Here is a 16,625-nt window from a genome sequence, read left to right as displayed (position 1 = left end):
CTTTGATTTTTTTATATTTTATGTTGCCATGACTCATTTTTTAGGTACTGATTTACAAATATTCAACAAAGGCAAACCTCAAATTACATTGTCATACTGAAAACTCTGAATTAAATGCGGATGTTATAAATATGCTTTGAGTAGGAACAGCTAATTATGATAAAAAATATATATAGCTATTTATAATGGAGACCTAGAAGCAATCACTAATATTAGTACATAGAATCGTACAGTACCTTCAGCCTCTCGTGGAGACCAGTGTCCAGAAGGGGCGCACGGTCGTGGGGAGGAGGAGTTGGAGGCATACTGCAGGAGGACTCTCCCCTCAGTGCATTTATCACACACTGATCCCACATCTCTAGGAAACCAACAGACAGGCACAGCAACCAACTTAGATACAGGCCAAACACCCAAATTGTAAACAGTATATTAAACATACAGTAATGTCAAATCATATGACAAAGTTTTAAAATGGTGCTATAATTACTTGGCTACATTTTAGATGTCTGAGTCTGTAAAAGATTAATTGAGCATTACATTTCACTACTTGTTATATGAACTCAAACAATAATCAATAATGTAATTAATCTGGGTCAACTTTATTACCATACACACCCGCATCTGTTTGGCAACCTATGTAGCTCATTTCACCTGTCGTAAAAGTGTCCAGAAATCGGTGGAAACCATTCCAGGGTGATGGAATTATGATGCTGCTCCACCACTTGGGGTGGCATTGGCACTGGAGGAGGTTTGGAGGCAGGTTGCCAGGTCTGATAGATGAGGTCCAGGTAGCAGTGCATCCTAGCCACCTGGTTCAGGGTGAAGGAGTCTGTACAAGCATCATCTGCAGGTGACAGAAGGAGGTGGTTAGTGTTAGAGGTGGAAAGTGTATTTTTTTGGTTTGATCAGACACAGCAAAAGGAAGTAGGTGTTAAATCATTCCATTTGTCTAGATCCAATGAATAAAAAAAAACACCTGGTCATATGTAGCAGTTTTGTTTTTCCCATTTAACTGTGACAACAAAATCATGTTTTAACTCTTGCACATACAAGGTGTGCCCCCCGCTGCGTTTTTCCCATGAGATGTCCTTGCTAAATTCCACACCTGTCTCTGTTTGCACACAGACTCAACACATTCCTCCACGGTGATCCCTCTGTGTCAGTTGCATGTGAGCGGTATAACTGTAATGTTTTGCCTGGATAAGTAACAAAACATTATGTGGAGGCTCTTACCTGCATAACTCATGTAGTTGTTAAAAGGCGTGTGCGTGAAATGCCGACCGCCACATGTTTCGTTGCCAGGCTCAGGATCGTGGCACCCTTTGAATTTGGGGGTGGGGTTGGTGTCCGCACACAGATCTCCAGTCTCCATCGAGGGCTCCGTCTCCAAACACGCATCATTACACGAATCGATTTCTGATATTCCTCGGAAGACGTGATAAAGTCCAAGACTGTGACCGATCTCATGGACCATTGTGTCAGTGTGACCAAACGTACCATAGAAGGAAGGGTTCAGCACAATTCCACCTATGAAAAAGAGAAAGGACACACGATGTAAACAATGCATTTACTCACTAGTGTAGTGTAAAGTAATAGTATAACTGGAGTAAGATGCAATGCATTATTAATGTGCAACCTCAGCTTCGTTATCTCCTTCTTCTCTGTTGGAGCTGTGACTAAGAGAAAAACTGCTTGGGGCTTGAACTGTAATTACTCAAAATCAACTATCTAGGTTGCCAAAGAGAGGATGTGTGTGCATGCACATATGTTTGTGTTGTTGTTTGTATTCTACCCAAATGTGTGAGGGCCTCTTTGTCCCATGGCCAAGTGGCAACCCCCACCAGATCTTCATCAGAAGAATTGGCAAAGAAGACATTCAGGTGAGTCGAGCCATCCAAGTTCAGAATCTCTTTCACCTCTTTCACATCCAAATAGGCTCTGGAAGATTAAAAGCAAACAAACAAGAGTTTTTCACAATAAGTTAATGGCTCTACAATGAGAGTAGTCTTTTCACAGTAGATGCAGACATAACCAAGACAAAGTTATACAAATAGCAATTCTTTTTCTAGTCAAAAGTTGTCTTTCAAGAAGATAGAACCCAGAAATAGGGCTCTGTCAATTGTAAGTATTTACTTAGTGTGTATTGGCCATTGCCATGGTCCTTAAAATGAAAGTTTGTAATGATAAGAGGAATAATTGACCGTGTGAGGTTGCAAACAGTTGGTGTTAAACCAATATGCCAAAGTGCTCTCCCTAAGGGGGCCTGAAGTATGTTTTCACTTGGACATAACAAATAGATTGTTGGTAATGTCTTGTTTAGAGGTGTTGGCAAACTGATGCTGTACAGACTGCAGGTCTGTACTGTGAATAGGGATGGTATTCATTCTGACCAATCATATATGTGTTGGTCAATCCATTAAATTGCATTGTAGTCACTGCTAATTTAGTACCTTGATTTACTTGAAAAGGGGGATTACAGACCATGCTGGGAAATGTGTTTTCTGAGAGGTGCTATAAGCAAATAAAAAGTATAATAGCCCAAACTATATGTATAGTATATGTCTTGGAGAGTGGAGTTGTTGTGGAAACACAAAATGCCAAACCACAACGTTATTTATGTCTATGATGTGCGATGTTTTGTGTTGGGAGACATTGAATCGTGGATAAACAGCACACGTCATGGGTGTCCTTTACTTTATTTCAACAAAGTGTAAGAGATGTAATGGCAACCCACATAGATATCAAACAGGTGCTGGTGGGAATAAGACTGTATCAGTGGGACAAAGAAAACATGTATTTTTGTTATTTATGTTTTTCATGGTTTTAAAGGCTGACCCTTTTATATTCTACTTGAATGGACTACTGATGGAAATGGACAGTGAATGGTTCATGCCTGGCTTATTTATATGATGTCATGTATTCAACTCTTCACACCAGCCTTAAATGAACAGAAACATGTATTGTACTGCATATTAGGAAGGTGTTAATGCTGCCATGAAAACAAATCTACCTTAAATGCAGGAATGATATAACGTTTTCTGATACAGTATCATCTCAGATCAGTCTTACTCAGTTAAGTCAGCCTGACACTTTATTTATTTGTTCAGATATTCTGATGTCTCCCTCTCCTTCTGCCCTGGGGAAGATAACTGCAGCTCTAATGACTGCAATCATTCAACACAATGAGATATCTTTCCAGCAGTGAAACTGTCACTCATTTTATGAACTCATCAAAGAAGTTCCTCCCTAAGAGCCTTGCTGGTGGTCCTGGCAGAGCGGCTGAACAAGCTTGGTCCTGTCTGATGACTAAATGATCCGTTTCATATGTTAAAGTGATAGTTTATTCATTTTCTTTGGCTTTAAATACACAATGGATACACAGGAGTTTACCAGTAACAACAACATGGCATTAGCCCCAAAAATGATGTGCGCTGTGTGCGATGTGTGTTTTGATCTCATTTGCGTGACCCACTTGCCTGCCTAATATTTGGTATTTTGTATGTGTTTAGATAAGAACATGTAATGTGAAAACACTGAGGCTAAAACAGCATGCTTCTTTGTACCTGGTCCTATTGCAAGGAGAGTTTCCTCCCAAAAACCAGTACTATAAGTGATTTCACTCTTCTTTAGGTAATGTGTACTTTTTGACATAATAAAACCTTGCATCATGTAACAGAAACACTGTAATGTCATTGATAGTTGATAAATGAAGGTACTGTACGCTATTTAATGTATAGCAATTGCACGTTATGTACCATCAGTGACAATGCTTTAGCAAATAATAGAAACTGATTGATCCTATCCAAGTTGATGCAGAATGAACTGCCTTACTGTTTGGATATCTTATAGTACATTTGGAAATATTTTCCAAAAGATGTCATGTCAATAGTGCAATGTTTCAATGTTCAGTTTTATCAATTGTATATGTATATCATTAACAGTGAAGTCTGACATTTTAGCAAATCAAAAGTTTAAAAATGGTGCCTTGTTTTTTGAAGCGCAGAGCAAATGTGTGCCACTTAAGTGAACTCAGGTTAATATAATGATAAAAGTGAACATCTCAAAGGCTCATGCTTTGTAAAGCTTAATATCTAAAAGTGTGCTATTTATATATGTGTAGAATTGCTGTAAATGTGTAAGGTAGAGTACAGTTTTACTGCAAGATGAAACTTGATTTGACTTAATTAGATGTATTATATTTTCGCTTAGGGGGTGAGGTTGTTATTAACAGAAGACATTTAACACATTTTCAAAAAACTCCATTCAACAAGACTCACTGACATGCAGAACAATTTATGATTAATGTTGACAATAAAAGTGATACCCACAAAATTAGCAGCTCAGAGTAGAGAAGATAAAATGTGACATCCTGTGATTTCAGCTAAATTATGGTGGAGCATTTGGTTGCCAAAAGAAGTGCAGCTGCGTAAGTGATACCACTTAAGGTTCAGCGAACCCATTTAATCCCATGGGTCACAAAAGTGACCATAAAAAGTTTTCAGTTATAAGGCTCTAAAATCTTACTGAATGATGTGTTGAAGCATATCTAGCATATATTTATTTATTAAAGGGTCTAAATATGATATGCATAGTATCACATATTTAGTGTAAATTATCATATAACCAGAGATGTTTTCTTTCTGGTTGCACCATGAAAATAATGACTGTATCATAGCTCTATAGACAAAAAGTTAAGTTATAAAATGTGTCCGTGAGGCATATGGGCTACAGCAGAAGTTCCTTGCATGTGATTGGCTGAATTGATATTTGCATAAACAAGCAGTTAAAAAAGATAAGATAATAACCTCGTCAAGACTACAATGTCAGACCTGCAGAATCTATGTTCTAATTTAAATGTAAGCATTGAACCAAGGTGTCTCATTCTGTACATCCAATGAATTCCAAAGGAAGCAGTTCCAACGTCAGTGTCCCTGGTGTTTGGAGATGTTCTGGAAGAATTTACACATATAAGCTAACTCTGATCTCTTTTTTTCATTACATCCAAACAACATTTTGTTGTAGGGGTCTCTCTGCCTCAAATCATAAGTGAGCTGCACCTCAAAACACACATTTAAATAAGGGAGTTCAGTGTAGCACATGCTTTCTTCAAGCCTACTGTATGCGAGAGCAACCGGGGGCAATCACTGGGGCCGGGTTTAAAGAGAGACACTGAGAGAGAAAATATGATATAAGGTCCCTCTTCCTAATAGTTTCAGGAATTTCATTATTTCCTCAGAAAATATTTGTCCAGAGTTTTTGGACATGCTCAACGAATGAGTCAGCAATGAAAAAGAGCAACAGTTCTTCTCTATGGTCAAAATAGAACTATTATGAGTTCAATTATTCAGTGTAACATGATAGATTGATGAGCAAATGCAGAACATATGCATATACATACATGAGGTGTATGTTTTTGATTTCAGAACATTTTAAAGATTTGCTGCGACTACAGTACGCCGGTAGCAGATGATTTTATTTGGAGGGTGTTTGTCACAAGTTTGGGCATTTTAAATCATCTATCGTTCCATCTGTCAATCCAGATCTTACTCAAAACTCCTCGCCAATAACCCTTCAGCAATAACCATGTTCTCTCTCTCTGCCTCCCTCACACACGCCTCAACTATTTCCACATCCCATCGCCCCGTTCCCGACTCTTTCTTCCCATCAAACTTTTTTTTAACCAAGATGAGCCACTTGGGAAGACACATGATTTTCCATGTATTTAACCACACAATTCAGACATGTCCTGGGGAATACAGTCTTTAAAAACATTTTTTTTAAAGGAGTGAAAGAACTAGGGAGTAAAAGAGAGAAAGAAAGGTAAGGTGTGTGCAGAAATCTAGCTTCTCTGAATTGAAGTGTCCATGCAGAGCATCTGTGGTAGGGATCTAAGCAGCTCAAACTGCTGTGTTAATGCTTTTATCTGATACATATTAAATGGGGGATTATGACCTCATCCATTTACACCCATATATAATTCACATAAGCCCATAAATGTGCCTTGTATACATATGTCTGGGGCAGAATAATGGGAAAGCTGGGGTGAACTGGCATTGCAATGATAGTCTTACGGCCAAGAACACTTTTAAAATTGGAGGGGGCCCTCAGCTCCTCTGTCATCGAGTTGGTCAACACCACAGCCCCTAAACCCATCATTCATCTCTGCCTTTATTACTATACTTGCACTCTCCTCTTTAACCTTCCATCTTACTCTGCTGATTATTTTTTCTCCTTTCCAAGGAAGACACATTGGAACTGTTTTAACGCTCAGATTCCAGAGATCCTGCCGTGACTGCTTTTTGCTGAGAGAAGAGTTTGAACAAGAAGGATTTGGAGAAATATGGAATGGACGACGGGACGGTCTGAACCTCAATGACCCCAAAAAGGCAGTATCAACTAAATTCCCCAGTGTGTCATATTTTTCCAAAAGACCACTTACAGTATCTGGCTACATATTATCCCATCATAGCCAGATGCAACTCCCCTGCCTGTCTAGTGGCCCGAGTACAGCCCCTCCTTCCTTATTTCTCCCTCAGTCATCTAGTCAAGCCCAAAGACATCTATAAGCCCGATGCGAGCACAGGTGAAAGATCTGCAACAGGTGCTTTTAGAAGTGTGCTAGCACCGCTATGGTTTTAAAGGGAAAGTGCAAACTCCTGGTATTTACGCCCAAGCACTCCATTATGTTTTATGGGATGGGGGCTTAAAGTTTAGACGACCAACTGTAAAACACCCAAGTCAAGGAAGGGCCCTGGAGATTAGCTCCGCACTCTGAGCTAAAATACAGCAGAGAGAGGAAGTGAGGGAAAGTGAAAGGGGCGTCCATCCATTAACCTGCCACAGTAAGAGGTATTGACTCAGGAGGGGGGGAGAGACAGAGGCCAAGGTAAAACAGATGACCTATTAGCCTCTGATAAAGCCAGGCCAGGACTTCATTTCAGAAGAAAACGTATTGAGATTGAATTGGTCCTAATATCTGCCTGGCTTTGCCGACCAAAGAAATTGTAATCTGATGAGTTCAGATATTTTGGGAATGGTTTTCTGTCTAGTTTGTTGGATATTAAATTGAGCCTTCATTGACATTCAAACAAACACAAAACAAACTTTTACCATTTACTCCCTTTGTTTTCTGCCTTTCTGCACTCATGTTAATTCACAGTGTATACATTACAGCCACAATTTTAGATTCCCCTAACTCCAGACATAAGAATGTAAAGGCTGTCAGATAACATCAAATACCACCAAAACCATAAGAATTGTCAAAACCAAGGGCTGTGAAAACAATGCAAAATAATTCCCTAAGCCAAATGTGGAGGGGGGGGGAGGGGGGTTATTATCAATGGTATTTCAGAGGAGAGACTGTTTCAGGACCACAGAGCTGCCTGTGTCCTGTGTTAGCCAGATTTCTGAAAACACTACTTGTAAGTGGTAACAGGCGCGTACGCTGCAAAAATAAATGCAGGACCTCACAACCATTGTTCCCCTGCAAACGCAGTACATTGTTCATCCAGAATTCCATAATTATGGAGGAATGTCAAACTGTTTGTAGTGTAGCTCTCTGCAAGTCTCTTCAGACATACCATAATCAAAGCAAAATAATCAACCACTCTGGGAGATTATATCTATTTCTTTAAAATTCTCTTGTCCTCGTTATGTTTGTCTCCTTCTCTTTCTTGCTTGTATCCTTCCTTTCAAAAGCCCATCTTTCAAACGCCCGCAGGGAGGTCTGAACATTGCAGCGGCAAAGCGTTTTGCCAATGGCTGATGTCTAAATGAAGTAGTTTGCCTGCCACTTGATGAATGAGCTTCTAATGATGACTAAGCTGGAAGGGATGTGATGGGAATTGAGAGAGTGAAGCAACGTCAAAACCCACCTGCTTTTCCCTTCTGATGTTAATTAGATGTCATTATTTAGCTATTTTGCAGTCATTTAAACAATAGCATAGTGCCAAACAGACAATCCTTCCAGCTTAACTGTGATTGAAAACAGCCGGGTTTCCTTGATTCATGCTATCAGAAGAACCCAAACAATCCAGCACTCTAGGCCTAAAAGTTTTTCTCCCTTTCGCTTGTCCCCACATGACAGTGGCAAGAAATCCTGACAAACATCTGAATTTAAGTCATTTTTGTCTCTTTTTCTCGTGTAACCATAAAGACCCCCTGCATTTTCCACAAAAATGTCTCAGTCTACTGTGTAGGGTTTCAGTGTACCAAGAAACAAACAACCCTGCTATTGGAGGTCTGGCACAAACCTCATTACAGCCAATTCCAGAGATGTATTCTCCTTGCCAGCTTTTACTCATCATCTACAAGCCACAATGACATTACCACAAAAACAAAAATGTGCATGCATTTATGAAGGCATCTGTATAATCCTAAAGTAGCTGCATGAAACCATATATTGCTTGCTTGACGTACAGTACATCTAGAAGATACTGTAGTACTGGTATTCACATGCAAGCTAAGGGAACTTTTCTTTCAATGTTTTTCCTGGAAAAATTATTTCAGGCACCCCTGTTTAGGGACCCATACCTGCCTCCCCAGGAAACATGTCTTTCAGTGGTTTCCTGGAGAGAGTGGTATGTCTTTGAAATTATTTCCATAGCTACAAGCAAAAAAAAACATACTGGACTCTCTTTTCTGACCTGTAATTGCCCTTACACTCTGTTTACTATGTCACTCTTTCCAAACCAACTCCCTTTTCCAATCAAGTCAGCTTGATTAGGACCTATGGGTATAAGAGACATAGAATACAGAAAAAGGAGAGTTGTTGAAAAATGGATACATAAATGAGTGATTTGGCCTGTGCATTAGCTTCAAGGAAAGTCATCCGGTGGAGTTTGTTTTGCCCTGCTTAAGTGTGGAACACTGATTGAACCCGGCCAAAGCTAGATTGGACTAGCTGCTCCCAGAGGATTTCCTAGGCCACACAGGCGGGGAGTTATGTTACACTCAGCCTCAGCCCAAATGGTCAGGAAACAGTAGGACTAGACATTAAAACATCTCTTCAGGGACACATGTATGGAAAGATTTGTTGTTTGGTTTACTCTAGACATGTGAGACCATGGTGTAGAGTTGGTTTACCAAAATTATTCAATCATGTCAACCAAAAGAATGTATCAAATTAGGCAAGGAATGCTGTGGTTGGATAAAGCTTTTTGGGGAATGTAAGTATTTTGTTTATTAAACAACTACCAAAGAGGATTACCAGTGCCACAAACATGGTAACATGCAAAATGTGAAGAGTGTGATCTTACTTGTGTGGAGACGAGCGGTTGAAGCATGTCTTGGTCACATCAGTAACATTGGGATTACAGCAGTCGCCGAGGTCATAGAAGAAGTTTTCCCAGTTACATTCAGGGTCACACACACCATTTCCCTGCTTGTGCTCAGGGCAACGGCTCCGATACCCAGACATACAGTCACCTGCATCATACCCTGTCAGCGGGTGGTTGCATTCTGGGTCGCATGCATCATCGCCAACTTTGCTGATATCACAGTTAGCTAGAATCAGGCGGTTCCGAAGAGAGGAGTTGGTCACATTGTGAACGCTAAGCTCCCAGCTGATGTTGTAGGGGCTAAAGGCATCATTTAGCTGCTGGTGTTGCAGGCTGATCTGGTGGTCTGATACAGTTGGCTTTATCCGTAAATCGTCCCAAACATTGATGACACGATAACGTACTTTCTTCGGTCGACGGAAGTTCCAAAGGTTGTTGTAGTTTTTGATGACCTGGACATTGTCGCAGACAGTTTGACCACAAGATGGCGGGTCCAGCGTTGTGTCCAATATTCCCTCAGAATTAACAACTCCAACACCACCCAGGAATCCTAATCGTCCGCCTCCCCCCTCCTCAGGCTGAGGAAAGTTACCATCTTTTACAGTCAGCCACTTCCGGCCTGGGTGATCGAATGTTTCACGTATGACCAGCTGAGGTAGATCTTGGGGGTCTTCATGGCCCTGCATATCCCTGATAATCTGCCTCTGCCCTCTGGCCTGCCTCCATAGGCCCACCCTCTCCACTGCCCCCCTGTAATTATGATTCAGTGCGTTCCCCCCAATCATCAGCACTTTGCACTTTTTGGTCAAATGGCTGAAGACATCGCCCGATTGCTCGCGACTGACACCCACTTGGGCCCCGTTGACAAAGAGCTTCATGTACACACCGTCATATGTGACTGCCACATGTGCCCATTGGTTGGGTCCATAACGAGCGTTGGAGTGGATGGAGGTCACTTTGTGGGCACGGTCCGTTTTGAGAGAAAAGAAGAAGCGGGGATCACGATTCCCGTGTTCACTAACCGCCTGGATGCCAAGCAACCAGCCTCGGTCACTAGAGGCGTAGAAACATTTGTCGTATAGGCCTGGAGAGAGAATGAAAAAAAGAACCAATTAATATATGCATTCCTTTATTTCCAGGCGTGAATCTCGCCCTGAACATCAGAAAGAATCTGCAGCAATAATTTTAAAAAACATGTTCACCCTTCACCTGTAAGATGGCTGACACTCTTCTGATACTAGATGTCACACGTACATATGATCCTTAATGTTATTTTTTGTTAACATGCCAATTAGATTTCAAGGTATGTTTTTTTTATCACCCAAGTAGGATTTAAAACATTTTGTTGAGATAAAGGAGTGAATGTATTAATATGATTATTTATTTTTTTAAAGATCTGAGTGCATGTTGTCCTGGAAATTGGGTGGAAGTGCATGTTTAGCTAAGGGAGACCCCATGGAAATCTCTCTGTATAGGCGTCTTGCATACACTGAGTTTATTTAAAGTCATTCGTGTTAATGTTCCTTGCCAGTGGGGTAGCCAGTAAAGGCTAGTTTTCTGCTAAAGCCTTGTTTTTGTAGAGGCACCAAAACACCTTTTTCCTGTTGCACTTGGACCGTGTATGTCAGATTCAGCATGGTAATGTGTTTTCACATCTTAGGGGATCTCTGAATGTTAACTGTTTGTTTGTTTAACACTTGTTGAGGTACGTGTGTGAAGGCGCACAAGTTTATGCCTGTGCGTATGTTTTTAATATATGTTCGTCCAGTCAGAGTGTGCAAAGATTCCATAGCACCTTGTTGTGTCTTACAAGCATGTGAAAGTCTGTGTTCGCAGGTGATTCTGGGGAGAGAGCAGGACTCCGCTCTTGTGACAGGAATACATTCCTGGAATTTGCTAATATCATGGTAAAATTTCTAACCATGAGATTTCTGGGAATTATGTCCATTTGCAAAGAGACACATAATCTGTGACATCCACACTCAGCCCATATTGGTATTGAGTGTCCTTTGCAGTTGATTCTAGGATATATGCATCAGATGCCTGTAAATACCCTTCATATTGTTCTGTTCTGACTTTAGTATGGTCTCAAATGATAAGCTTATTATCATTATGATGATCACATCTTTGCCTCAATGCACTTGTTCACTCAAATGCCTTTGTTCCCCATCGATTAGGCTACCTGAGCCTCAAATAAGTGGCTGGCTAATGGTAATTGCACAGACATCTTGCTAACTTTGACCTGTTTCTAATTAGATGCGCACTCCAGTATGCATTCATTAACTTGGTATTTCAATGGACTAATGTTCAAAGAGTGAGGCCCGGGTTCAGCATCAAGGTCAGTCCTTTGGTGGATGACGTTTTCAGGCTTTCCAATACACTGGAAGGAAAAAGCCTTCCATCTGTCAGCCAGTGCACTCAAGGCTAAAAGGTGTGCTAAAATGCTCGTAGGGCTCCTAATGTAAACACCTGTCATAATTCTGCCATGCTCAATTAATCTAACACACAACACTTTTCCAGACCCTGCACTGTGACTCCTCTGGCACACACAAACACACCTACACACACATTATGCACATACTTATACTGACTTGCATTTACAGTATATCCTCATGAAAAAATACATACAATCCCATATTCGCAGACAAATTGAAAAGCTAAACCAAATATTTGTGTGTCTATTCAGAATCCCCCATAGACACGCAGGGATTTGCATGTGCACACGCTACAGTAGAGAGCTGTTCCTGTTAGGTTCAAAGGCAACTTTTCTAGCATTTGTCTTCTTCCAAGAAAAACAAAGAAAAGAAAAAGTCAAACAAAAAACAAATACACACAAAAAGAAAAATGTCACAAGGACTTGATAATAAGCAGAGTGGAAGGGAACAATGAATACGCCGTTTACTTTTGAGCTGTTATGGCTCTGAAAGGTCAAATTAAGGCACTTCATAGTTTAAAATGACCGCCACAGCAGTTTCCCTGTGTAGAAAATGGAAAGTTCCAATGATACTATAAACCCAAACTTTATAAACATAGAAAGTATATTGATTATAAAAAAAAGTTATCACATCACTTGAAAACACTCTACTTAAAATATTTGACTTGGCTATCAAGCTTCAGTCTGAATGAGTTTAACGTAATGCTGGTTTCATTGAGGGATAAATGATCCGCCAATAGTTGCAGGTTCAGATGTGATAAATTAATACCACTTTTTATGAACTGTAACTCATGCTGGGACACTGTCATCCCACAAAACCATGATCCAAGGACATTAACTGGGATTTATTGGAACCCAACAAACTCTCTCTCTATGGCTCAGTGAAGCAAAGTGCATGACCATGATGACTGACACATTTCTAGTTGAGGTGATTGCTGAGATGAGTGTAGCACTAAAGTCTAAACCCCTCTTGAAACTGTAACCGCATGCAAGGTAATTACCCATCTCAAGGATATATATCTTCCTCTTAGTGTCCTAACTAACATGATGACTTGTTAATGAAACCGGAAGATTACATTTTCAAGTATCCATGACAAAAAATATGAGCAAAGGAAAATGTTTTGAAAAAAATGATCACATGTATTATCACACTAGCTGACTGCACCAAAAATATCAGTTATCGCAGCGATCATCTGCTAATGTCTGCATTGCAGATTGTCCCCAACAGGTCAGGGAAGAGAGCCTCTGTCTCTCATGTGAACTATTTTCCTCTTTCTTTGATGCGAGACAACCCAACATGACCCGGATACGAGGGCTAATAGGGCACAACAAGGTTTGCATAACATTTGGACACAGAACTTGATCGTGTGTGTGTGTGTGTGTGTGTGTGTGTGTGTGTGTGTGTGTGTGTGTGTGTGTGTGTGTGTGTGTGTGTGTGTGTGTCTCTAAAAGTGTTACGAATGTTTTTGTACCTGGGATCAATTCTAGCCACATGTCACTGTCACACTCAGGAAATGACAGCACAGGAAACACTTTTTCCCCATGATGTCATTGGTTAATTCAAAGATCATGGTGAGCCACACATGTATGGTTTGACCACTCATCTCTGGAGAATGAAGTAGCAGTTATTTATCCCTGGACAATCTATTTTCAGCTGAAAAGTGGTACTGCTCTACTGCTCTAAGAAATGGTATTGTATATCATCATTGTTAAATACAAATCTAGGCTCACTGCTCACACATCGACCTACTTCATGTATATAAGGTTACCTGTTACATTGCACTATTGCCTTACTCTTAACTATGTACAACTTTGCCCAGTTTTTTTTCCTTGTTTTAACTGTTTTTCTATATCTTGTGTATGTGCATTGAGAGCAGCTGAGTCAATGTTCTTGTGTGTGTACCTTGGCCAATAAAGCTAATTCTGATTATTAAACAATTTCATTGTACTGTCAGATCCGAAGGCGCACATAATGCCTTTTGAGTAATTGTTAATTTGAAGTTTCTCCTTTATATTTATGAGCAATTTATCAATTACAACCCTTTCATCTTTTTGCAAGGGAAGACATTGCGCAGAGTTATAGGAATCTTGTGTGCAAGACAAAACTCAAAAACAGAGACAATAACAAGGATACAAAAGTACCAGAACACTCAAGTGCTGCCAGCGTTTTTTTCTTTGCTCGCTTTATGAGTGATAATTCCCTACCAATTGCATAAAAAACCACAACCCAAGTGTTAAGAACAAGAATCATTGAAATCTGGAAGACTGTAAGAATAAAAAAGACAGATACAAATACAGAAGGATATAGAAAGAGAGAAATTGTGGTGGTCAAAACAACACAGTAAAAAAAACAGCTGCTGCAAACAACACTCTCTGCTAGGATCAAAACAAGGGGATGGAGCAATTTTAGAGGCACTGGGATTTTTTAGGCCTGAATTGGATTTAAAAGATTAGGCTTTATTGAATTTGTTTGATCATCATATTTGCTAGCTTTATAGGTCCTCTCTCTGGCACACTAGTGGGAGCGTGATGGGAGAAAGTCTTAAAAAAAACACAAGATTATACATGGATGGTAATCTCTAGTAAGGACAGGTCACTAAAATATGGGGGCGGGGCATCACAACAACACCTGTACATAATAATGTCATGCAATACCATGTCCGTAACGACTATAAAGTGTATTCTCTGTAGGAGATTGTGTTCTCAATGTGTTTATTTAACTCTATGGACATTGTGTAGGCCTTTGTTAGTGTTGTTTTTGTACTGGATTGCATAATACTGTACAGATGTTGCTGTTATTATGTCCATCCTCTGTAAATCTAGGAGTCCCTCAGGTCACAACAGACCCTCTCAACCCCCTATCCCCTAGTTTGAGACTCTGAAAAGGGATTGGTTTTGCAGAGCATGTTCCTGCCAACTGGCTAGCAATACCTAAAAGTGTATCTCAATACACACACAAAAACACACACACATAAGTGATTATGTATGTGTTTTTTTTGGGGGGGATGGGTTGTTTTGAGAGAGCCAGACAGAATAAAATAAAAGGAGCAAGTCAATTTACTCATTTGGTTTAGTCCCCATACGTGCAGACTGGCATACTGGAGGCTGAGGAAGACAGGGTTCAATTCAGTTCAGTTCAGTTCAAAGGCAGCCATCTGCACAAGTACTGTAGCAGGCAATGAGTTGTGTATGCAACGCTCCCTATCGGCAAAGAAAGGCAACAAGAAACCCTGTCCTATACTGTAATGCACAAAAGCGCTATTGGTCAAAACAGATGATGCAGAACAGTTTTCAACACCTTTCTGGAGCTCCTTTACGCATGGCAGGAGGAGAAAAAGGGCTACGTACAGATGACATCTACAAAGTGTCAAGCTTTCCTCTAACCACGCGGATCTACTATAATGTGTTAGTAACAAGCTCTGCGCAGTCAGTGGACAATTATGCATCATATCTGATGGTGCCTTAAATTACAGACTCGCCAAATAACGCATGCTTTTGCAAAACAGTCTACGGGATGGAGGGACTGTCCTTAACACAACGAGCACAATAAATGCACACCAATACAGCACAAACACACACAGGACATATTTGGCCATGAGGGGAAACCCTGGTCTCCCAGTACTGTCCCGTAACTCCGGTAGCCAATCCAAAGGTTTCGATTTTGGGGGACACTCAAGCTTGCGGCTTGTGCTGAGCGCTTTGAGATCCATACACATACAGATCACTCCCGCTTTGTGCCTGGCATGACGTGCTCGCTCACAAAGTTTGGACCATTACATCATAGTTTTAAAATAGCCAAATCGGTTCAGAGAAATTACATTTTACGCACAGTGACATCAGCTGCCGGTCAAATTATGCAGCAGCCTATCTGCTGCCAGTACTCCTCACTTTAATGATAATAACCAACATAAATCATCATTCTGAAGTGCAGAAAATACAGAAAAAAATATTTTTGGAAATTCAATCATTTTGCAGCAAATGTTCACTCTGTTTGTAGGAAAACTTAATTTTGATCCAAATCTTGAGTGACCCTTTGTGTGCACTACCTTAAATATCCGCTGTACTAAAAGAGCATTACATCATTGTCTAGTCTGATAGATGAACTCATTTTCAACTCGCTGAAACTGCATGTTGCTTTATTTCAGACTACATGTGGGGAAATATAGCAAATATTCATGTTTAGTTATAATAGTCCAATGTAACCTGCTAGTTTTGGAGTTCACTAATACAAGGAGTTGTGTTGATAAAAGGATGGAGAATGTGTATAATATCCTACCTGCAATCACTGTGGGTGATCGTTGACCTCCCTCCGGTTTGATCCACATCTCCAGAGTGAAATTTCCTCTTGGTATCTCCACGCCAGGCTTCAGCCGCAGCTGATCTCCCCTGCCGGTAAAATAGACAGCTTTGCCCCGATCCGGAGAGTTTTCCTCCGCCTGAGAGGAGCGCCGACGCTGGCGAGGAACCCGTCGCTCCAAGCCGGGCAAAGAGCGTTTGCCCCGGGGCAGACGTGTGGCACAAGCCCCTGGGATGGTGGCTTTCGCCTCCCTAATGCGCACCAACTCCCTCTTGGATCTCCGGACTGTCCCGCACTCTGATCCAAAACACAAGATGAGAATCACCAGGCAAGACACCCAGGGAGATGTCCAAAGTTTCATTTTTCGGGAGAGGAAATAGCAAAAAAATATTAAAAAAATTAAAGGAAAAAAAATTAAAAGAAACAACGGAATACTACAAAAAATGTATGTCCAAAATGTTCTCCTCTTTGGAATCCTCGAGTTTTTCCTTTTCTCTTTTTTTTAAAGCCGTAGAATGTCAAACCGTAGAAACTGTCTAAATAAACCCATAAAGCTATGCTGTTTTTCCCTCTTTATAATGCTAAGCCACGACCCCCTCTCTTAAGCAAAACTACT

General features: G+C 40.6%; 1 protein-coding gene across 1 annotated transcript; it reads right to left on the bottom strand.

The window, feature by feature from the left end:
• Positions 1 to 236: 236 nt before the first annotated feature.
• LOC104953790 (pappalysin-1-like) lies at positions 237 to 16,625 on the bottom strand (the record flags this gene model as incomplete). Its single annotated transcript, XM_010780800.1, has 6 exons — positions 15,989 to 16,625; positions 9,258 to 10,362; positions 1,793 to 1,938; positions 1,234 to 1,527; positions 652 to 844; positions 237 to 358 (listed from the first exon to the last, which is right to left on the bottom strand). Coding segments are annotated over exons 1-6 (2,242 nt in total), but the record flags the coding sequence as incomplete, so codon positions are not given.

Source organism: Notothenia coriiceps, unplaced genomic scaffold, assembly GCF_000735185.1.
Source record: "Notothenia coriiceps isolate Sejong01 unplaced genomic scaffold, NC01 NC01_scaffold00000490, whole genome shotgun sequence".
Taxonomy (NCBI): Eukaryota; Metazoa; Chordata; class Actinopteri; order Perciformes; family Nototheniidae; genus Notothenia; species Notothenia coriiceps.
The sequence above is the reverse complement of the archived record's forward strand: the minus strand, read 5'-3'. Positions and strand labels throughout refer to the sequence as shown.